The sequence below is a fragment of the Diadema setosum genome, chromosome 19, assembly GCF_964275005.1.
Source record: "Diadema setosum chromosome 19, eeDiaSeto1, whole genome shotgun sequence".
In the NCBI taxonomy this organism is placed as follows: Eukaryota; Metazoa; Echinodermata; class Echinoidea; order Diadematoida; family Diadematidae; genus Diadema; species Diadema setosum.
In genome coordinates, this window is record NC_092703.1 from 16,566,135 (window position 1) to 16,590,931 (window position 24,797).

Sequence of the window (24,797 nt, forward strand, 5' to 3'; positions counted from 1 at the left end):
AGATTTCAAACCTTGCAGGCAATTATACAAAATTGTTCAATTTCATGTTAAACAGTGAAGCATAAATGGAAAGCAAGGATTATTATTCAGGTGAGCCAAATCTTTTTTGTTTTTTGTTTTTTTTTTCACGGCGTTCGTCAAGCAGTTTTTCAGTTTAATAATCTTTGATCTATTGTATTTACTCATTACTTTTTATATTTCATTTATAGGTAATCTAAACGTCTTTGTGACGTATCTGCAATCCACTACCATAGGTCTTCAAAAATTAAGAACGTGTCTACTCCATGTTTCAAAATCCAACAGTGAAATACAAATGACGACAGGAAATTAAGTGGAAATTTAGTTTGGCAAATCTTGCAGATTGGAGGTGGATGTGTGTTTATGTGTCTAAATAACGATGCTAATGGCTTGCAAATTAAATAACATGAATGTAGGTCAAACCTGCCTCCTTCGATTATAAAAAGGCCTAAATCTGGCAGTTTGTAAACTCGTTTACCTATTAGATGAAGACACAGGACAAAGAGTACAGAATTCACAGATACGACTGAATGTAGAAAATCCCAGTAAATTTAATCGAATGCTATAGACAGCGATGAATGACAAATGCCCCGTGCGTGCAATATAGTGTTAGTATATAAAGTCTCTCCCAATATAATAACCATGACAATCCCAATTATAATAACAATGATAATGATAATAAATATGATATGTATAGTTATATATGTATTTCATAGTAACATGGTAGCCAAGTTTTATTACAAAGTGTTCTTACAAACGGAACATAACGTACATGTGCAAGTGAAAGACACCCTATCATGATTACTTCATGAATGTTAAGAAAAAAAGTTGCCTTTGTTCTAATTTCTTACTCATTAATGGCACCAATTTTTAAAGAATACAAATGTGATTATATCGTCAATCAAGGCCACTAGAATTGCAATGATAACATAGATAAAGCTTCGTTTAAGTAGAGAAAGTTCGTTGATAGGGTGACTTCTACTTCTTGTTATCGACAGTTCTATAATGCACCATGATATTCGCCGGGCATTACTGTCTTCTTACAGTCATTGAACGGAGAAAGTTACACAAGTACAGTGACACCTAATGATGGTTACAGTATCATTATGATACATAAGAATATGTTGATATGTAATAAAGGATATCATATATCATAAATGATAACGAATAATGTATCATAATAGGAGAACAAATAATGAAATTTATTCTTCATGATACCCGTAACAACCGTATAGTCATGATGATAAATTAATATCCTGTATAAGACAGTGTAAATCCATACCATGTTATTGGCGTCTCTGTCAAATAACTTGCAATCATGCGAATAAGGTGGTATATTTGGACTCAAAATAAGAGAATTATGGCATCTTGCTTTCACTGAATGGTAATATCGGTCACAACCAGACAAGCAAGGTAAAAAGAGGACAAATTTCATCATCTCGTAAATCTCCTTTTGGTTTTTGCACAAAATTAAACTCATGTTACTATCTTTTATCATAAAGTATCTATGCAAATTACCATCAACGATTTGTTCAATTTGATGACGTCAGCACTGTGGAAAAACAATCATTTGAAGTGAACCTTGTAAAAAAAAATTATTTTTCATTACTGTATGACAGTCAAATAGCACATCTGTCATTAAAACATGTTAAGCTTTAAAATGGCTCACCTAGTACCCCTTCATTTAGGTCCGTTTTTTGTATAAAAAACAAACAAACAAACAAACAAAAAACAAACAAACAAACAAACAAACAAACAAAAAACCCTCTACCATTCTGTTCGGCTGATGATTCAATAAAGCCGGATTGAACAAGGCGTGGAATTGCGCTGTAAACAGTGGCGGATCCAGGGGAGGGGGCACCGGGCGCGCGCCCCATTTAATTGTTCTGAAAACAAAAGAAATAAAATGAAAAATGAAAGAGGGCGCGTGCCCCCCCCCCCCCTTATAGATAATCTATTGTAGTGGCACCAGAATGACACCAGATAATCGCACAACTTTTTTTTTTTTTTTTTTTTGCTTTTCAGCCGATGAAACCCGGAAGTGGGAAAAATATTTTTTGCGCCCACCCCCCCCCCCTCCCCCTCTACGGAATTCCTGGATCTGTCCCTGGTAAATGTCAATAATACTGATGGTAGCAAAGTCAGTGACAGTCGGTGCAGCAACGCAAGACATTCTAATCAGAAAGAAGTCTAACATAATGTAAATTGCAACTTTAAAATGGCAGCAGTTAGTATAACTACAGTGGAAAATAAAGCACAACCAAGACTCGAAGGTATACACGAATGTTTGATGATTTATACAGTCATCACAACAATATTATACAGATATTGACTTACCAGAGGTGGAATATAACATTTGAGATCCTCGCGGGAAGTTATATTTTTGTCGAGGATTATTATATTTTTCCGAAGCGCGTAGCGCTGAGGAAAAATATAGTATTCCGAGACAAAAATATAACTTCCCAAGGGAAATTAAATGTTATATTCCTACCGAAAGAAAAAGTCAATATCTGTTATATTATATGACCTACAGTACAAGAAATAAACTGCTGTATTTTAGGCCCTAAAGCAAAACGACTAGGTCTAGAAACACTCCTCCTTTTCGCAGTCATACTCATGAACGCGCGTACCGCATGACAACAGTGCGCCAGTGCCAGTGGTATTCAATCGAGCCACAAGTAACCTTTTGATACGTAGATCAAACTCCGATGGCTTTCACGTAGGCCTACCGGGAATTCGTTCTTCCGTGGAGTACGACCGTTGCCTGTTTATCACATACTAAGTAATTTCTAGAACAGTCGTTAATCAATCGTACGTAGGGCCTAGTTTCGTAGCGGTAGAGCCAGATTTTGTAATGAGAGATGTAAAAATTGTAGAAGACTAGACCAAATGCCGCTTTTGGTCTGGGTAAAGCAAGCTTGTTGACATAACATTTGTTTGTGGTGATGTATGAGAATGTGAACTTTCTGATTAAGGATAATGTAGGGCCTAATCTCTTCTGCCTGCGGTCACTGATGGTACAAGAGCTGTTTAGACTACGGACCTGGCCCTGGTCCAGGTCCTGCGCTAGTACAAGTAGCATAAAAACTTACTCAGTTCAGGCTCTGGTAATGTAATGGGAAATCCTTTGGCTTTCCTGTCACGACTGTCTACCATTGATTGGAGTAGGAGGCTCTATAGCTATCAGGACAACAATTCTTTCTCTCTCACAAGCGAAGGGCAGCTGCTCATCAAAGCTGCCATGCCAGTTTGACGAAAACAAATCAGTTGCAATTTCGTAATTCGCGCTTGCAGTGTACTAGCGTGTGTCAGTGTGATGCTCATTATAATACCGCTAGCGCATTCTGTAAACGTAAGTGGTATGGTGCGTGTGGTCGGTCGACCGGTCACGATTACATTCGTAAGTATGTGTGTGTGTGTGTGCAAAGCGTCTCTGTGTATGTTGCGCGCATCATAACAATTGATTTTTGATTACGTCACCCCTCCAGATATAACGCCATTTGTTTAACGTAGTCGCTGTTATATTCCATGATTGTACGTAATTTACGTCATGTTATGAAATATAACGCTTCTCATCCTTGTGAACATGGTCACGTGACAGCATTTTGACCAATCACACATTGGTATCTATATAGGTCATATAATATTGCTAAATAGCACCCATCCTCGTGATCAAACTTCATCATCAAAGGCGACGAGGAATATTAACAGATTTCAGAAAACAGAAGCTATCATTTAATTGCCTTATAATTTCAGTTATCCTATATATTTTTACCAACCTGTCGTTACATAATCAACTAAGGTGACAAAGGAAATTTCAAATTACTAAACATTTCAATAATAAATATTTCAAATCCAGTTCTTAGAACATTATTTCACTTAAGCAGATTACATGCTAGATGCATTTTACTAATCTTGTTCATGAATGTATTCACTCAGCATTCCATGTATTTGACAAAGTGAACATTCATATTAATCATCAAACATTTCCTTTGACAAACTGAAAAACAGTTTACAAGTGAATCCGTACCGTGGCGTAATAGGGAAAACATGAAAACAGGTTGATCAACATAAAAACTGAGTTTACGAGTGTTGTGTTTGCTGTATTTACAACCCTTGCAACACCATAATACACGTACTTCGAATCTGGTTGCTATTTGCAAACCTTTTTTTTTCTGTATTTCTACAAAATTTGAAATAGAGGAAGTACGAAGGTACTATTAGTAAACCTTTTTTTTTTCTGTATTTCTACATAAGGTGAAATAGAGGAAGTACAACTCTATAAGGTGCAGTCAACATATCGGTTCTACCGCCTATGTATCTGTTACATGTTCCGAATGTCAATGGTCTAGAAACATATAGATTTGAAACTAACAAGCTTTCTCGTGCAGACAGGCAGATCAAGACTACTAGCTAAGAGTCTACTACATCCATTATTTTGTAACGCATGGCAGCCACCCTGTGTATATGGACGTGTTAATTGCAGCGTCTTGAAAGCTACATTTCAACACTACCTTTACCATGCAACGATCTCTCATATACTATCTGGATAATCACATTTTCTCTTCAATATGTAATTCAATCATATTTCTATTCACAACCCAAGAAGAGTCGACTTTCCTTAGCAATCATATTAAACTCGTCCTTCTTTGTTCCGTCCTAGCAACAAATATAGTGATTTCAAAACGGATCTTTACTTATGTGGCTTTCAACAAAAGATTCACAAAAAGTACAAAGCACGAGCATTAAGTTCAAAGTGCTAGCATTCCTGAAACAAACATCCATGACTTTCAAAATGTTGAAAAGAAAATGTCACTGCTTTAGATGCAGGAAGCTCATACAGTTGCAGCACATTGTCTCTCCAAACTACTCAGGTAACCTGTGGCTTTTTCTGTTCTACGACGTCTGCGCAGATGCATGGCAGAATTCTATCACAAGATTCTGGTATAATACTGTGTGTACAAGGCATATTGCCCCTGACTGTATTGGTAAACATCAGCCTGTAATAGTCTTATCTGACTCCTTTTTAACAAATCTGCCTGTCTTCATTTACGCTAGAATGACCGAGCATTTTGTATGCTGCATTACTTCTTTAGTCTGTCGTCATCTAATATGACAATCGACAAATACCTGGTCTTCAAATTATCATGGAAGTTGATATAGTTTCACTTAAAATGTTGAGCTAATATACGTATTGTATAGTTTTTGTTTTTGTTTTTTTGTCATCTGGTTTCTCGAATTGCCACGATTCTTTAATCTTTTATGACGTAAAGATCTGCGTTTCGCATTCTCGGCAAATAATATAAACGTTGTATGAATGAAAGATATCACTATCATCATTGTTATGTAGTAACTATCTCTGCAGTAAATGTCTCTGCAGTAAATCTATCTCTGCAGTAAGGCTCGACTCTTACTGCCGTTCTTCATCTAAATGCCACGAGAGGCCCCTTAATCGAGATACAGTTCATGAAAGAAAGACAAAGGTCTCTTTGGATTGCCAAAACATGGATTGTGTCACACATCTTGAGAGAAAATGAAACTTATACCTCCATGATACTGAAGACGTACATCCACGATGATGGCGTTGCTTTAGAAACTGTATACATGTACTTCTTTTTATGGAGCTGATGTATAGCTCCATGTTCTCTGCAAATCCTACGAATATAGCTAGACAGAATTATAGATTTTGATGAGCAGTATTAATAGCTGATGAATCAAAATATGAAAATATCCCTGAGCCCAATGAAAGTCTGCTATTATACGCTTTAGTAGACCAATCAAAAGTGAAAGACAATTGAATTTTTAAGAATTTGATTCGACTATACAATCTCCCTAGTGTACACTCATGTTGCAAGAAGTAGAAACATATCCCCCGGGATGTATTTTTGTCAACATGCATTGAAAATCATGCATACACGATTGTATCCACATAGGGTTGTGTCAGTTACTCTCTGTTCCCATATATCGAGTGTTTGGTTTCATCTTGACCGCTGCTAAATTTATATCAAATCTGATGAGACAATTTCAAAGACGAAATGGTGTCAGTTCTCAGGAGTCCTGGTTGATTGGAATACCCATTGGTGTTAAAGTTTAGCACCACCTTTCAGGTCATCGCCAAACACCATAGTTCTGCCGATAAAAATGATCGTAAAACATGATATTGATCGTCATTTCTAGAAAGGTTAGAAGTACGGAATTACGCGTCAACTTGTGCATTCATTCTTTACTTCTGTTTTGCTATATGCAGAATTCACTCAAGAAAACTAGTACGCACAAATTCTAAGAATGGTTTTGTGCAGCCTACGCATTTCTACTATGATTTCTGCCAATTCATTGTATTCATTGTTTTATTTACTTTGCCCTATCCGTCTCAGTCACACACACACACACACACTCTCTCTCTCTCTCTCCCTCTCTTTCTCTCTCCCTCTTATATGTATGTATATATATATATATACATATATGATATATATATATATATATATATATATATATATATGAATACATATATATATATATATATATATATATATATATATATATATATGAATACACACACACACACATATATATATATATATATATATATATATATATATATATACATATATATATATATATATATATATATATCAATGAATGTCCTTTACAGATAACTGGCGCTATATAAATGCTGTTCATCATAATGATTACGATAAATTACAATACATGTAAACAGAGAAAAAGAGATAAGGAAATTGTGCAGTGGCCATAAACAAAATTAAGACGTCCCTGATGGATGAATGAATATAAAAGCAAGCCTAGGTAGACATCAAAACTTTTGAAATCTACCAGCAGCGTGTTGCACACCAACCTGCCAGACTCTTCAATTTCTTGCATGTTCTCTGGCAGCCTGCGTCCCTGAGTCTCGGGCAGGAGCAGCGTCAGAAAGCCCGCCAAAACCGTGCATCCGCCAAATATGACGAGGGGAGCGGGCTTCCACAACTGACTGGTCAGGAGAACTAGAGGGGCCGTGATGTTTGCCACCCGGCCCGCCATGGAACAATATCCAAGACCGATGCTCCTACGATAAGAGACAACGAAAACACAAAAGCTTCATTGTATGTAATATCATTTGAATATAATGGTCCGAATTCATACAGGTCGACTTAATGTTAAAACTGTGGTTGAGGTGATCTAAATCTAGACCATACACTTAAAACGAAACGACAACAGTAACATATATGATTAACACAACAACAACAACAACAGCAACAACGATAGGGGAAACGCGATTTAAATCAATAATGTATTTCACATATCGTCTATGAATTCGGGTCACTAAGTTCACCTTGCTTAATTTAAGTATAACAATGGGTTTCATCAACTCCCTTTCAGCCTATATCTCTGAAAATATGAACGAAAAACTATCTATGTTCTACTCCATGAAAACTCCTCGGTCTTTTAAAGAGTTATCAGCTATTTCATATAAATAAAACATATAAAACATAACAAAATCATCGTGACGGATGTGACTAGAAGAATCAATTTTACCAGAATTTCTTGATGCATGAAAACTAGACACTGAACAATGAAAAAGATTCCCTTGGAATTTTATGTTGATATTGATTATACTGCCAGATAAAAATATAATGATTTCAAAGAAAACTGAAATGCTTGGAATATCACATCATATTGCAAAACCTGCAGACATGGAAATTGCCGACCTTTCGGGTAGTTCTCTGAAGAACACTTAGACCTAAATACTTTGTATGTATGCCTTCGTTATGATTTATGATAAGTTGAATAAATACCAGTATCGATATTTGATTTCTGAACAAATATCGGCTCTCATCAAATAGTATGATAATGAAATTGATTACACTGAGTGATGTCTCAAGATGTTTATGATCTTGTCTTCATCAGTGGAGTTTTCTCGCTGCTCAACGATGGACTTACCGCAAAGGAGTCGGGAAGAGCTCCGCAGTGTACAGGTAGACGATGGAGAAGCCAGCACTTATGCCAAATTTGCCTATCATAGCCACTGTCGCCCGCAGCACTCCCGGAGCTGAGGTTGGAAAAAAAAAAAAAACAAGAGTGAACAGTATAAATTTCCTTAGCCCTGTCTGTCTGTCTGTCTGTCCCACCCCCCCCCCCCCCTCTCTCTCTCTCTCTCTGTCTTTCTCTTCCTTCCTCTCTGCCTTAAAGGGATGGTACAGTTTCGGTTGAGATGGGGTTTTTGAGGTTTCCAACGTTTTGTGATGATGATTCCTTGAGGTAATGAGAAACCTCTCATGGAATATAAAAGAGCATATTATTCAAAGAGGAATTCAAAGTTTATTTGATGAAAACTTGTGTGTGTATGTGTGTGTGTGAGTGTGAAATGGCTGAGATATCCAAAACAAACCAATTCTAATATAAGGTGGGACCCAACTGTATTAGATCGCTTTGATTTGCTTTGTTTGTTTGTTTTTTATAGGGTATCTCAGCCATTTCAAAGCCGATTTTCATCAAATGAATTTTAAATTCCTCTCAGCATTGTAGACTCTTAAGATTTCATAAAGTGGTTTCTAAATATCTTGCGAAAAGTTAAAAGTTGAATTCTCATTTCAACCAATACTATCCCATCCCCCTATGATTTAATTCTGAAGTTAGGGGTCAGCCTGCGTAATGGCAATATTTCCTATTTTAATCGACGACATGCTTTTCCTATCGCTTAAAAAGAAAGAAAAGAAAAAGAACTCGACTCTCTATAAACGCTTTCAATCGATTTCTTTCATCATGATGATTTCCACGAAATTTTGCCAGAATCCAGACAAGAAATCGGGCTTACATCAATATTTTTCACTGTACACCTGGTAATAAGCTCAGTAATCTGCATGGTTATAATAGCACACTCTCGCCTCATACACAAAACATTTACCGATACATGCTGTGAGAAGGCAAGCGCCCCCGCCGACGAGCAAGGTGATACTGGTGGTGCGTCGTCTGCCGAGCCATGGCACTTCGATCACGAATATGGAAAGCGCGTAGGCGGGAATCTCCATCCCCGCGGAGACCATGAACGAGATGAAAACGTTGATACCAAGCGAAGAGGTGCTAAGACTCAGGCCGTGGTACACAACGGCGCACACACACCTGAATCATCATTACAACACAAACCACCGAAGATTTTACCATGGGTAGAATTAATGCAGCAACATTAGTCATACTGTTAGTAGAACACATCAGTGAAATTTTGGGAAAATTGGACAAAAGTTCAGAAGTTAATGCTACCATCGACAGATGAGAAGATTGCAACGTGGGTACTTTCTGACATGACTTCACGAACTATTGTAATCTTTTCATCCAGCGACGGCGACACTGAAACTTTAGAAATTCGTAACATTTGAACGGACTGTCAGAATTTCCTCAAACTTTCAGCTATGGAAAGACGAAAGTAACTACAAATGGAAACACAAAGTCAACAATGGCGTGAAAGCAACATTTCCTAGCTATGAACTCTTTTCGTCAATGTAAATGACAATAAAATGATATCAATAATTGCTAGTTCATAATGTTTTATTCAAATAACTGCAATCATTCTTTTAATTTACAAATTGCCCTATATCGACGTAAATAAGCAACTGAATTATTCAGTGTTTTAGAAGTAGCCATGATTAAAAAAAGAAAAAAAAAAAGATAATGAGCATACATACATACATACATACTAGGACTGGGTTCGAACCAACGACATTCTGAACACCAGACAAGGCGTATTTTGATCAACCAACATAAAACTATTACACGTGGAATAATAAGAAGGCGATATAGCAGCTGAAAACAGGCAATGTATTTATGACTGGCTCAATGACTCATTAAAAAGAAAACACGAAATGAAGTGACCGAAATTCATTTTCTCTGACACAGAACGATACATACCATGACAATGTTTTAAGCTTGCTACTGTCTTTAAACTACGATTATAGGAAATCAAGCACAGGTTGGCACAGGATATAAAATCAATCTTTCTTACCATAAATACATGGCTATGAGAGTCCTTTTCCTTATCGGACCTCGCAGGATATCAATTGGATTGACCTTCTTCTGTTGATCGGACAAGTCATCCTGTAGGGTGAAAGAAAGATAATAGAATTCCCTTGTCAGGGCAACCGGGTTAGGTGTAACCTTATGTTGCAATGTTTGCAATTTGTGAAAGTTAAAAGAAAGTTTACTTAGGTCAGTAATGAATGGAGATAGTCAGAAATTGTGTCGGATATTTTCACGAAGTATTGCTTGTCTGAAACAGTTTTTAAACGAGCATATTGTGGTAACACCAAATCCGTATTCTGCCCATTTTTGACGCAGTAAGTCATGGGATACCGAATAAAAGACGCCTTTTATATCCAGAAAAAAAAAAAAAAAGCTCCTAACTGGTCGTGTGCTCCTCATCGATGTTTTGTAAGAAATAATCATGTACATCGAACAGTGCAGCGTCTGTAGAGTGGCGGGGTCGAAAAGAAGGCTGAATGTCACTCTATAATATGCTTAATCGCTCTAAGAATGCGCAGACCTGCTTATGGATTGCTCTTTCGAGGATTTTAAGAATACAGCAATTGGTCGATAATATTGTACCTCCGGTTAATTACCCCATTCTTCAAGAATGGGGTAGTCTTTGCAAGCTTCGATCTGCTCAAAGGAATGCGAACGCTTTTCAGCGAAGTGTGAATACGTGCCAAAGGAGCGCTAGGAAGGACGCACCGTCCTTCAATGAGATACGGGTTGAAATGGTCAAACAACGACGATTTAATCCGATAACGATTTCTGTTCTTTCTCGAACTCGAACATTCTATTCGTGTTTCAAAGATTCGTGATTGACAAATAAATGAATCTATGGATATTTGCTTCGATTTCGGTTTCGATCTTTATGACAGTTAAATGAACATCAATGAGTGATCTTAAAGAGCAAATATCTATACCCTGATGTGATTTTTGTAAACTGGCACCATAATAAGATCAATACAAGTGAGACCGTGTTTTTTTTTTTTTTTTTTTGTTGTTGTTTTTTACCCTTGTGTGCTTTTCAATTACTTGTTTCACTTAAAGTGAATGCACATTTCATTTTCTGTTGGGTAGTCTTGCTTCCTCATGCTACAGCGAGTGACATTCACGACGAACCAGAAGAGAACTGAGGGTTCCTCGGGGAAGAGAATATCTGTCGATATCATTCGGGGCTTAACACAACAGATCAATATACACCTTTACAAATTAATATATTTATTTTCTTTCACACAACAAATCAATATATTTTTTCACAAATCATTATATTTCGTTATATGCAGTTCTAAAAATAGCAACGCATTGTCCGTGTTCTCGTCAGAGGTCACTAGGAGACCAAGATGCGATGGCAGTTTCGCCGACTTTACAGATCAAAGTTTTGTTTCTGTTTGTTAACTTCTTTCTTTGTTTGTTCGTTTTGTTAGATGCCGCCATTGGGAATTTATGCAGAAGACCACAACCTTCTTTCTGCATGCTTTGATTTTTATCTTTGTCGGCAGACATTGAAAGTAATGATCAAGAGATTCTCTTTCATACACCTGCTATGTAACAGTTCCAAAGATTACCACTGCGAAAGCGCTTCGTGATAGCGTCGTAGCCAGCTCTGCGACGCGAACGCTACGACGACGCTAATCAGGCCAAAGAATAATGCAGTTTTGCACATGCGCAAGACAGCTGTTTCCATTTGTCCAACCCGGGAGGCTGCGTCGTCTTAGCGTTCGCGTGGCAGATCTAAAGCTCGCTATTAACTTTCATTACACAAAGAGCTGCCATCATGTACTTTCGCACCCAAAAAATGGCACATTGCTCGAGTGACCACCAAATGTTGCGGATCGGTCTTCTTCGCTGCGTGGTGTGGCAGTGTCCCCAGGGACTACTAGTATGCTATGTTTACAGTTCGATTTATATTGGCGTCATAATGGTTTTGCTATTTTATTGTGCTCCTTCGCCCGTAGGCCTGTTATAGGCATGTCGGAGATGAGCAAATCTCCAGAAACCAACAAAATGTCTTATCAGTGATGGGTAAAGGCAATGAACTGAGAAAGGATTTTACCGTGATTTTTGGGAGCAGAGAAAAACATTCCCAAGCAGATGAAGTGCCTTTTAAGTTATCATCGGCTGACAGCTAATCTTCATATAGCGTTAAACCGTTGAGTTCCGCGATAAACTCGTGAACCAGCGACTAAATTGCATGCTGCGGCAGAGAGGCAAAACGCATGTAGGCTGAAGCTCTCCGCAGGAAGTGAATGTGTAGGACAGGTGCATTATAACAAACCTTTCATAAATACGACTGCCGTTATCATCACTCTCATTGTCACAATTCTATCATTATTATTCTTCTGTTTCGTTTATCATAGTGAAAACAATGTAAAAATGTAGTGATAATTATGTTTGTCATAATCAGCAATATGATCCTTCTCATGTAGGGCCTACGGGAGTGAATCCTTCCGTATAGTTCAGGCCAAGTTGAGGAAATATTACGGAAAAGTGCCCTTACCTCCTCAGCCAGTTTTTCGGATAGGCAATCTTCCGGTAAGGTCTTCTTATTCACTGCCGCCATCTTAGTGATTGTCTTCTTTGCCTCGTCCTTCCGACCCCTACTGATCAGCCATCGGGGAGATTCGGGGACGATGCTGCCAGATGAACGATAACACATCACCATTACGCATCATATTCATCAGCATAATGCAATAACATCTCATGTTCATTCAAGCTACCTTGCATGATCTTATGTTGATAAGAAATGATTATACTCTAGTTTGTCCTCGCTCTGGAATGTATATCGTTCGGAGAAAAGATAGATGTGATTTCAAGCTTTATCTCTATATTATGTACAATATGACTTTATTGAATTCATATATTCAAATCTAATAAACAAAAATGGGTAAAAAGGTGACACACACATGTAATAAATCCGAGAAACAAGACATTTAGATACAACTGGTAAATATTCAACTGATATAATTTGATCTTAAAGACATAAATTGCGACAACAATGTAGCGATGCACAATGATGACAATGATCATACGATAAAATATGGAAACATCTTACACAGCACAAACTACTTTTGTTTTTACAAGTTGACAATTCTAAATTTTAATCGCGAGATCAATTCAACTGATCATCATATTATGTAACAGAGCATGTACTAAAATACGAAAGAGGTGTGTCTTACAGCATGAACAGCAGCAAAGGGATGAAGGGGGTGGTAATGGCAATCACCATCTTCCTCCAATCTCGTACAAGGTAAGCGATTCCGGCAAACACCATGTAGCCAACAGCATACGGAATGGCGGTTACAATCCCCGCCACGTTTCGCCTCGTTGTGCCTACAGACTCGGTCACTGTGAATGAAGCAAAATGGCATTAACATGTAATTAGGAAACAATATTGTTGTCGCTATGGCGACTGGTATGCCTTCGCTATAATGCATGATTCTCCCAAATAGGTCTATACCCATAGTACATGTGGACAGTGTGTGATTATATTTTCACAAAATTGGCAAAATATCAAAATGACATGTTAGTCACAAAATAACGTGTTGAATGTTCACCTTCCTTGACCTAGGTTTAATTGGATGAATAGGAGAGTATGTATTTGGGGATTTACAAGGACTTTAACTTGACTTTGACCCTTTCATAAGTTCATGCATTGAGTAATTTTCAAGGTATGGAGAAAGAGTGCAATTTCTGTATTGAATAGTAAATTGTTACCATTTTCATCTGGCCTTTGACCCTAAAATTCATAAGAGAATCACTGTCAGGCAGAACGTGCATAAATACAGTGTATGTACTAAGTTTCAAGATAACTTGAGCCACTTCCGAGATATGGAAGAAGAAGTAAGTTCAGCACTTCCACTTGATCTTTGACCTTTTAAAAAAACAACAACAACAACTTCCCAGAGAACTCTTATTGGGTTATACATGTAAACAACGAGTTTTAAAAAAATCCTGCTGCCACTGCATAAATATGAGGGAAATAGTAGAATTTTGAAGTGTTGCACTTGACCTTTGACCCCTGACCTTCGACCCAATGAACCCAGTTCCCTAGATAATCACTGCCAGTCAGTGCATGCATATATACTATGTTCCATGAAGATATCTTGAACAATTTCCAAGATACGGAGGAAAAAGTGAAATTTTAACATTTTTACTTGACCTTTTGACCTCTGACCTCATGACCCCAAACTTTCACCACAGAATCTTTATTGGGAAATACATGTATATACTAAGTTTCAAGAAAATATCTTCAGGTATTGCATAGAATATGGGGGAAATAGTGAAATTTTAAGCATTTGACCTTGACCTTTTGACCTTTGACCTTGAGCACGCGCACCCAAAAGTTAATAGGCACAACTTCACCCCCTATTACACATACATGCCAAGTGTCATTAGGATGCCTCAAAAGCTTTTTTAGTTCATTTTTAATTCATTACGGACGGAAGGACGGACAACCCGAAAACATAATGCCTCCGGCACCACTTCGTGGCGGAGGCATAAAAATACGGGCATTTATACCATAGACAAATGTCACGATGAACAGCGCCACGTTGGCGACTCCTTGGCAGAAACGTAGTAGCACAAAGAACCAGTAGCTTTTAAACGCCAGGATCCCATAGCCGAACAGCACATTCAACAAGATGGCGCCAAATAATGCATAATACCGTCCGTACCTGGGCGAGATGAAGACGTAATAAGGAGAAGCACTTTATTGAAAGAATATTCAAGTATAAGATTACTTAACGGATTATACAACGGGAATTTGGTTGGCAAAGAGTCTACGGGATAATGGAAAACGCGCCCTTTGCGAACAAATTCACAGGAGATATGCCGTTAGAAGTCACCAACGATATTTTATAACCATGGACCTAATATAACATGGACTATTCACGGCAGTCTTTCTTTGATGTAATGATCGTCACCGACACATGATTATGTGCATCTTAATGAGTACATTCAGGTGTCTTGACAATAACGATTGTGTAATAATGTATCGTCACTAACAAAAGAATCGTTTCCCTCATTACATGCTTGTTTCGCTGATGTGCCCTTTTTCAGACGGAAATGTCTTTGAATAAATACAGATGATGAGGAGCAGCAAACCTGAGATCATTACAAATTTTGTGTCAAAAGATGGGTAATTGCTGATTCGCACATTTTAGCACACGCATAAGACCTTGTCTAATGGCAAGATATATCTGTTCTCTACCATTACCGTCCCTTTTTGCTCTGGAATAAGCTGGAGAAAAGTGAAATATTGAGATCACAAATGACAATCATTCTGCCAAAATGTTAGCTTTCTTTTAAAAACTGCCTGCTTCTCCCAAGTGAAATTGTTTGAGGCATGATTTCTTAACATACACCACAACTGCACATTCACTTTACTTGATTTTTGTGAGTTATCTTCTTCAATCTGCGCATTTATTATAGTTTTAGATTTCTCGAATCTCCGTCTTGTTCTTCTCCCGACTTGCTGGCGGTGACGATCATGGGATCAAAGCAGTGAAGCATGCTAAAATGTCTTTGTGGGGCTTTTGAGATGTACAGGTGCATGAATGAATTAACGATATGATGAATGTCCTTGTAAATTAGGTCCATGTTATAACTAACTGGATTTCACACAGGACATAAGATGGGGTAACAACAACCATCATTACGAATCTGTATGGTAATAGTGGGCCTATCCAGAGTAAGTCAGACAAACTTTAAAAAGTGAGAAGTACATTTTGTTACGAAACCATCTCCAACACCATCACTCACCTTACCTATATTCATTAATGACACAATTTGTTCTTTTATATTCTTATAATTATCATCACCGCATGTTATGAGCGTCAATCGACAGGGAAACTTGTGCCCTACAAAAGTAGCCACCATCAACATTGTAATTATTACATCTACAATGATCTAGATGATAAAGTGGAATAACAGTCAACAGTGACAAGTAAAATGATGAAACTTTCCTAATGGAGCATAATTATGATCAGTTCTCGTGATTCAGACAAAAGAACAAAAAAAAAAAATCGTCGATAAAGTTTGAATACAATGCCTATCGTAACTTCGTCTCCTTGTCCGTCTGGTGAAATATTTCCGCCATATCACTTTCCACTGTAATGAAAAGTATTAAAGTACTCGGCAAAGTTGCCCCTAGATTTATCCCCCATTTACATCTTGCACAATGCACAATGCACCACTGCACTTTTTCCCCTCATTCTTCCCTCCCTTTCTCCCTGCTTATCGCCACTCAGTGAGTGGTGACTTATGTTATATTTTTATAATGTTGTATTGTTTAGACAATCATTTCTGAGGCCATTGTCCTCGTCAAGTGCTTGCTTATGACGATGGTCTCCTGAATTTCTGTACATCAAGAATTGCATAATTTGTCTTTGAGCAAGAGATATACTGTAACTTATGTTTGCATAAATGTATGCACAAAATAGTCTATTTTCATTTTGAATTGTATCAGGGGAAAAAAGTTGAATCCTTGAATTAATCATTTATTTGCTTTAATTGTCAGATTCAATTTATACTGCGCTCAGTTTTTTTGTTCAGTTGACTTAGTACTTCATTTATGTATGAACAAGAAATTCAAAACTAAAATCAGAATCAGAATCAGCATTTTCAAAAAGAAATTAGAAAGAAAACTCAATTCACACAAGAATAATGTGTGATAACACCAATTAACAAAATCATAATGAATAAAATGGAGAGGGCTACATTTTGGTATAGGAAACACGCTTTGAAAAACGAAATTGTGTAAACACTGATGAAAAGGTCGTGAGATGATGACGTCATCACTTAATCACCTAATTTGCATAATAGATTGTGGAAAATGTCACCCTCCTGTAACACGTGCGAAACTGAGAAATCAAACAACCTTCTTTTTTTTTCTTTTTTTCTTTTTTGCTCCGACTGATGTTAATAATACTTCTACCAGTCCCTTTGTGCATGCTTTTATTCACTCTACCATTCAAAAGTGGAATTGAACTCCAATAATGGAGTGCGTGTAGTGACTTACATCAAAACTTACAAACACGCACCTCTTTGGGCACCATTAAGACTTTGTTCTAATGGATGTCATTTTATATGTAGTGTGTGACTATTATGATTATAAGGGATCTTATCTGCCTGTCATTACGCTGTTAAGTGAGTGAATGCGAGTGGCATGCAAGTTTTCTACAAGTGTAATGTAAAAACACGAAGGTATGTAAGTGATAATTTATAATTAGTGCCTTATATATAGAATATAAACTCACTAAAAAGAAAGTAAACACTTTTTCAAGTTCATTTTTCACATAGATTATTTGTCTAATGATAATGTTTTTATACCATGTTAAAGGTATTCTAATTGGCTATCAACCTGTAGCTCAATTAAAAGGGAACTTAACGCATGAGATTTCTCTTCCAACATGTCCATGGCACAAAAGTAAAAATTGCAAAAATGGACAAGTTGTTATTCAAGCGTATGTGCTCTTCCATATAACAATGAGAACAAAAGACAAATTTAGCACAATAAACATGCAAATTTGCAAAAATCGACCTATAAGGTTTCTTTAAAGGGATTGTATAGTTTTGGTTGAGACCTAATTTCAGGTTTCTAACATTTTTTTGGTGAGATAATGAAAAACCTTTTATGAAATGTGAAAGAGCATGTAATTCTATGAGGAATTCAACGTTTATTTGATGAAAATTGGTTTTGAAATGGCCGAGATATCAAAAAAAAAAAAAGAGCGATTCTAATAAAGTGTGGGACCCACACTTTATTACGACTGCTTTGTTTTACTTTGTTTTTGGATGTTTCAGTCATTCCAAACCAAATTTTCATCAAATAAACTTTGAATTCCTCTTAAAATGGTATGCTCTGTACTATATCATAAGTGTTTTCTTGGTATCTCGCAAAAAGTTAAAAGCCCAATTCTCATCTCTATCAATACTGTACCATCCCTTTAATGTCTCTGTAACTCTCCAAAGATAAAGAAAGGCAAAAAAATGATGGAGGAAAACTGTAAAATCTTCTGTCAAATCCATAGTAAAAGACACAAAAGAAGCATGGTAACAAAGATGGTAGAAATTTGAAACGTTATTCCAAATTAAGATAATTTGAAATGAAATTTGGCTCTTGAATTTGTCTCATGCATTCTTAAATTCCTTAATTGAAATGTAAAATGAAGAAATTCTGCCCATTTTATCACCTTTGCGGCTTACTCCCTATGTCAATTAAAGTTTGAATTGATGGAAAATGCTTTTATGTTCCACCTTCAGCTTCTCCACTATGTTTTCGTTTGATATTATAAAAAGAAACAAGGGAACGGAAACTCAGTTCTGTTATTTCATTCATGTCTCTCACTGCGTTAAATTGGTCTTTTGTTATAATTGTTTTCTTGAAGGGCATTTGCAAATGAATTTCAATATGTCAATTTCTGCAATTTTTACTTTTCTGCCTTGGAGGACAAAAACGAATGCGTAAAGTTTCCCTTTGTATAAACTTACCATGTTGATAGCCAATTAAATAGTCTTTAATATGGTATGTAACACAATGATTTTTATCAAAATCTGCTATGAGAAATATGAACTGGAAAAAGTGTTTACTTTCTTTTTTATACTGAGTGTATATATAACAAATAATGAATGCATAAACGCTATATCAATCCCTAACATCAGAATTTTGTTCCAGTATTATGGTAGTAATCCAATAATGGAATTGCAAGGTAGATTAATTTTTATTTACACATCAGCCAGAGTCCCAAATAAAGCACTCCCAACTAGATAGCCGCCGTAGAAGAACGACTGTGCGACCTGCACATACACTTCTCCACCGCACACGAGGTCATACTGTATTTTTGAGTGAAAAAGATGGGAGAAAGAAAGGGAGAGAGAGAGAAAGAGAGTGCGACAGAAGGGACAAAGAGAGATGGGTGTCAAAGGTCACAAGGCATTGTTGTCGCTTTTCCTTTTTCACTCGTGTCTCAGAAACAGAATATGCTCATGCACCTTGCTAACAAGACTTGTATCTTTGTTTTCAAAAGATGATCACAAAGTTTTCATGATTATGCTATTTATCAGAATAACAATGATAATGATAATAACAATAATAATAGCAACATTGATGATAATAAAAGGAACAGTATTAGCAATAATAATGATAATAATGATAATAACGTTGATAGCACAAAATACATCACTGCTATATTGATTGCGTCTGTATGCGCTTTACGGACGAAAAATCAAAGACAGCTAGATGCTGTTAAATGCAAACATACAACTGACTCACTCAAAATCCTTTTGAAATAAGTATACGGCGTTAAACTTTCAAGTTGTGGCTGAGTCTTTAAAGTACGATGGGACAGAATTCAAAAGGACAGAGGCGGCATGAGCAATATAAAACTTGATCTGACGAACAGGGCAATGCAAAAGATCTTCTTGAACCAGTCTGAGATCGCGGGTGGGCACATACTATACTTCACTCAAGATTCACTGATGCAGTCTGAAGCCATTGAATGGACACACTGGTAGGAGTACTTGGACTTGGAACTTTATACGTGACTGGAATGGAAGCCAATGGAATTGTTTATTTCAGACTAAGGCTATATGGGACCGTTTCTCAGTGCGGGTAATGAATTGCGCTGCTGAGCTCTCAATTGGTTGTAGTTTATTTAGCTGGAAATCTGGCATATTATTAAGCAAGCTAATCAGTAGTTTGGATGATATATTATAAGAGCTTGTATATGCTTCTTAGTGCAAGTTTTTAATCTAAGAACTGACGAACCTTTCAAAGTTTGCACAGAGCAAGAGAAGCCGCCCTATATTTCGTTGAAACAAATTGTTTACATCGATGTTCTGATCAAAAAGGTCCATCACACACAGGACTCTGGCTTTTGTGGAGGATAAAATGCACTATCAAAGTTCATCACCTAAAAATGCATTCTTTTGCGGAATCGAGATGAACGATGAAAATCTCGGGAGATTGCATTATCACAATCGTTACATGGTCTGAACCAAACATATTATATTAGTATGTCGTCAGTGTAACACATTCCTGCCATTCCAATACTTAATCACATCACTTAGGAAAGATGAATACTTGTAGAATCATGCTAAACAACATCTGGCCGACCACCGAATCTTGGGGAACACTGATCATGATGATAGTTGGTACCTGAACTGATGATTCAGATCCATGCACAACTACTTTCTGTTGTCCTTACCTAAGGTATTATTCAAATCATCTGTATGCAAGACTATACTGCTAAACCAGATTTGCAACCTCTGTAGCAAAACATCACAATTGTCTGGTATCGATCAAAGGTTGAAGAAAAATCGCGCAGTACAAGTATGGTTACAATACTTTTGTCCAAGGTCATGAAGGTGGCATTCTTGAAGCTCTCCGGAAAATATTTTCTTCAAATGATTTGTTTATAATTCTTGTTATATAAGAAACCAGTTCAAAAGTACATTTCTTCACTACAGACGTAAATACTGGACCTGATTAAATTAGGGTACAATTTGCTGAAGTGAACTTTTTGATAATAGTATCGACTTCATTTACCCCTATTTTCTAAAATTAGAGAAGCACGCATCATTACGTGGCTGTTCAGACATTGCGATTGGACCATCATTACTACAAATATCTTGAAACTCATTGTGAGTATCCAAGTCAAAATGTACATTAGCTCTAACACGATTAAATGAATTCACTAGCTTTAAGAATGTTAGCCTCGTGATTGACAGGTATGATGAAGTTTTGTTATTCATATCTTCACCCGAACCAACTATTCTTAGCTGAGTACTGGTTGTGTTCGCAAGCGACGGGTGTGCACGTGCTTTATGTACGTTTAAGTTTTGAAGTAATAAATGATTACCTCCTCAATAACGGTTCGTGTGTACAAGCTCCGATCGTAGTCCCATCCGGCGTCACAAGGGATGATACCACGTGGTTCCGTCTCCAACGAGATGTAGGTTGCCATGGAAACGTTAGACGCCACACCATCGACGAGCAATGAATAATCTGTAACATTGTACCTGATTAGGTCAAATAAGGAGACAAAGCCCAGCAAAGGGAGATTCCATAATAAAGACAAACATTCATGTAAATGACCCTGAATAGTAAATCCAACAAATTGTTTTAGTCGCCAGACAAGTTTTTTTTTGTTTTTTTTTGTTTTTTTTTTTTATAATAGTTAATAACATAGTTCATTCCACGAAAAAAAAAAATCAGTTTTTAAATTATAATTCACGACATCCTCCAAACTGGATGTTCACGGTCCATTGAAATAAGACGTAGAAGATCCAACCTCTAGTAGAAAAGAAATATAATATTATATATAATGTAAAAGGAGGAGAGTTTGAAGTTAGAGTCCAGAAAAGTGCAATGACTGAACCCGTATTTTGCGCGGGACAAAGAAGGGACTTAATCTCTAGCAACCACTACAAACTGGTCAGCGGTAAATCTTGTCAAGTCACTGAATAGTTTATTCCATTCATTATCTTTTTTATTCTGAGTATCACCACTACTCCAACATGTTTGTAGGGCTTTTATGTATACCCAAGGGGTTATCTCCTTAGTATACTCAAATACACTGCAGTATATAGCAACAGCAAAGAAGGAAAAAGTCAAAACACACAAAGACACCCAATCGATGGTATGATGAATGCAAGCTTGATATGTAGAAGAATGATAGATGGAAGATTGATATCATAGAAGAGGTATTCATTCAGAAAATGGCAAAAACTGAAAATTAACCTGTTTTACTCAAATACGCATAAAAAATGACATGTGTGCGTGTGTGTGAGTGTGTGTGTGGGGGGGGGGGGCGTAGCAGAGCAAACCCAGGAGTAATTGAAGACGACAAACGTCACTTCAAATACCTACAGTTATTGCCAAACACTAAAAAAGCATAAAGAAGCCACTTCACGTGCACATGAACGACATCTAATACCAAGAAATGGACAACGACGTGAAGACAAAGAATTGTGACGCAATATACGGTACATACGTGACTCGCGAAAACATTGATCATTATACCTATTCTTTCTGTCACATCTGTGGCTGCGCGTTCAGGGATTCAAATACATTCCCAAGTCTCAAATGTTTGCCTTCTATGACATTGAATAAGGCTGTATAGACCTGAAATATCTTTTTTTTTATTCAAACAGCACAGACATTCCTCTGTATCATGTTGGGGGGAAAAAAGAATCATCATGATTCAATTTCATGTAACAAAAGGAGTATGTCAAACGAGAAATTGTTCCTTTATGCAGGGTAAATCTGATACTTCTATGATACACTGTCCCTTTTTTAGTCGTTACTATCATTATGCCCGACAAGAAAGGGCTGAGATTCCATGAGATTCTATTTCCATATCTAATGACCTTTCACACACTGCTGAATAATAGAATACTCGATGAAATAATGTTCTTGTCTTAAGCAAGCACTGATTCTCTTTATCATGGAGCAGCTGCAAGTTTTGTTTTGTTTCATTGTTTCATTTTAAATGTGCAAACTACGATGTTCACGCTGAAAGGTCAACGGTTGTCTTGCCTCTTACTTCTGCAATTTATGTCATGTAATTCTTGACAACGGCCGTTGAGTTACATGGAACGAGGATTATCCTTACAATAATTTGTATCTTATGTCTATGTTGATCGAGGGTTTGCATGGTGAAGTAAATGAGGGAGAGAGGTCTGCCGTAACACCATGTGTTACCACAAACGGGTTTGTATAATTGTCTATGTTCGCATATTCCATAATTCATGCGTTACTTTTTTTTTTGATAAAAAAAAAAACAGGTACCACTGGTTGAAAGAACAGCACACACACAAACACACGTAAATATTCACACACACACACACACACACACACACACGTAAATATTCCTCGAGGAATGATAAACGCCAAATAAATTCAAATAACAACAACAACACACACACACACACATACACACACACACACAAACAGATAGAGAGAGAGGGAAGAGAGAAAAGGTAAAACTGGCCAAACCTGATGACCACAAATACAACAGAACAGCGCAGAAAGTGATGTAACCGAATCTAAAAACAGAATTGACCGAAACCTGCTCTTCTAGATCATTCTCCAGCCCAGGAAGCGCACATGCAATGAAAAAACACCGACTTACCATGGAGCTAGGTAGTCCAGCTCCACGGAATTCCTCTACAACTGGCCTACCTTTCACAACTGCTATAAACGTGACCAGTGCTGACGTCACTTCCGTTTGTGCCTTTTACCAGCGGAATGCTCACAGACTTCAGTATCTCGGGGTCTTCGCAAATGGCTGCGTCGCCACCAAGGTCAATACAAGTTGTAGTATTCCACTGTGGAATCTGTCAGTTTAGAACATAAGGAGCATGAGATAGTGACTTAATTAGTCATTGCTCCTGCGAATGTGCACTTTCGCTATCTTGTCATTGCCCGCTGCCCTCGTTCTTGGCATGGGAGTAACATACTTGGTGTGGAAGTAACACATTTTCAGTATCAGGGAAATTACCCCCGAGAACATTACTACCCCCGGCTTAATACTGGTTAGTGATAAGGTTAGAGTAAAGATTGGGGTTAGGGTTAGGTTTTCAGTAGGGTTAGAGTTTTTGGTTAGGATTAGGCTAGGTTCAGGATTAGGATTAGGGCTAGGGTCAGGGAAAGGGTCAGGGGAATTGTCCAGGGGGGTATCTACCCTAGAACTCAAAAGTATCATCAAATCTTCACTCATTTTTTCAGAAAAAAAGGTGTACTGAAAGTTCAAGAAATATCGATCTCCTCCCCTATAGGTCCTCTCTACGTGTGCTCCACTAATCGTGTTTAATTCCCTCTAGTGAGCCCGCAATCTGTCAATATAATATTATTTAGCTAAGTTCAAAAAATAATGATGCTTTTAAAAGAATACCCAGAGACGGATGCTTTGTATTCATCTATATCAACTTCATACGTGTCATAAAGTGAATTTTATTTAAAATGCAGAATGAAAGCACCACATTTAAATTGAAATCTTTATCGCAAGAGAGAGAAGACTGAAATGTAATGCATGGCTGAAGGATTCAGAATCTGGTGGAACCATACTTCCTTGCATACCTTGCACCAGTGATCGGACGCTCCCATAGCAAAGACCTGGAGAAAGGCAATCCAGGAAGACGGGAAGAGGATGACGGACACGATGGCGATGATGCCCACCTGGTAGCGCCCGAAGTCGCCAATCTCGTGCAGGATGTCGTCGAATTTCATGATTGCACTATATCCCAGCTGTCTTGTGTATGGATAATCGAAAACTGCCCGGCGATCAAAAACCTTCAGGAGTGCCTGTGAATTACAAGATGACAAAAATACATAAGACGATAGACCATCACAATGTGAGGGACACCTTTCACAGTTCAAAGTTCAAATAGAGAAAATTATACATAATGTATGAGCAGAACATATTTGTAATGAATGCAAAAACGTAAATTAACAAAATACACGTGATAATGAGTAACGAAATGAAGAAAACATAATTATATTTTATATGCATAGTACAAAATAAATAAGAATGAGAATGACAATGGAAGGTCCCCCTAAAACGCAAAGCTTTTACGATATGGGGCCCTCAGAAAATTATGAGAAGGAATAATGAATTAATGAAACTAAAAACACATCTAATCAAAATCAAACAGACAAAAAAAACAAAATTTCTTTTGTCATCATGTTCATTTACATTGATGGCAATCGATTGAAATTTGTCAATCACTTTCAATGAAATAACTTTACACAACGATCACTC

At 37.2% G+C, this 24,797-nt stretch overlaps 1 protein-coding gene across 1 annotated transcript; it reads right to left on the minus strand.

Moving 5' to 3' along the window:
- Positions 1 to 466: 466 nt before the first annotated feature.
- LOC140242307 (organic cation transporter protein-like) lies at positions 467 to 24,265 on the minus strand. Its single transcript, XM_072322049.1, has 12 exons — positions 24,116 to 24,265; positions 23,219 to 23,373; positions 20,895 to 21,054; positions 18,764 to 18,867; positions 14,554 to 14,708; positions 13,212 to 13,380; positions 12,541 to 12,668; positions 10,013 to 10,124; positions 8,921 to 9,135; positions 7,957 to 8,065; positions 6,850 to 7,081; positions 467 to 496 (listed from the first exon to the last, which is right to left on the minus strand). Exons 1-12 carry the CDS (start codon positions 24,263 to 24,265, stop codon positions 467 to 469), a joined length of 1,719 nt encoding a protein of 572 aa, XP_072178150.1.
- Positions 24,266 to 24,797: the final 532 nt, after the last annotated feature.

Excerpts from the sequence above, each read along its gene's own strand:
- LOC140242307 (XM_072322049.1), bottom strand. The coding sequence starts at position 24,265 with ATGAAATTCGACGACATCCTGCACGAGATTGGCGACTTCGGGCGCTAC. Across the intron at positions 13,381-14,553 it reads CATCGTGACATTTGTCTATG|TGACCGAGTCTGTAGGCACA; the intron begins GTATAAATGCCC and ends CTTCATTCACAG. Across the intron at positions 8,066-8,920 it reads CCTTCTCACAGCATGTATCG|CTCCGGGAGTGCTGCGGGCG; the intron begins GTAAATGTTTTG and ends TTCCAACCTCAG.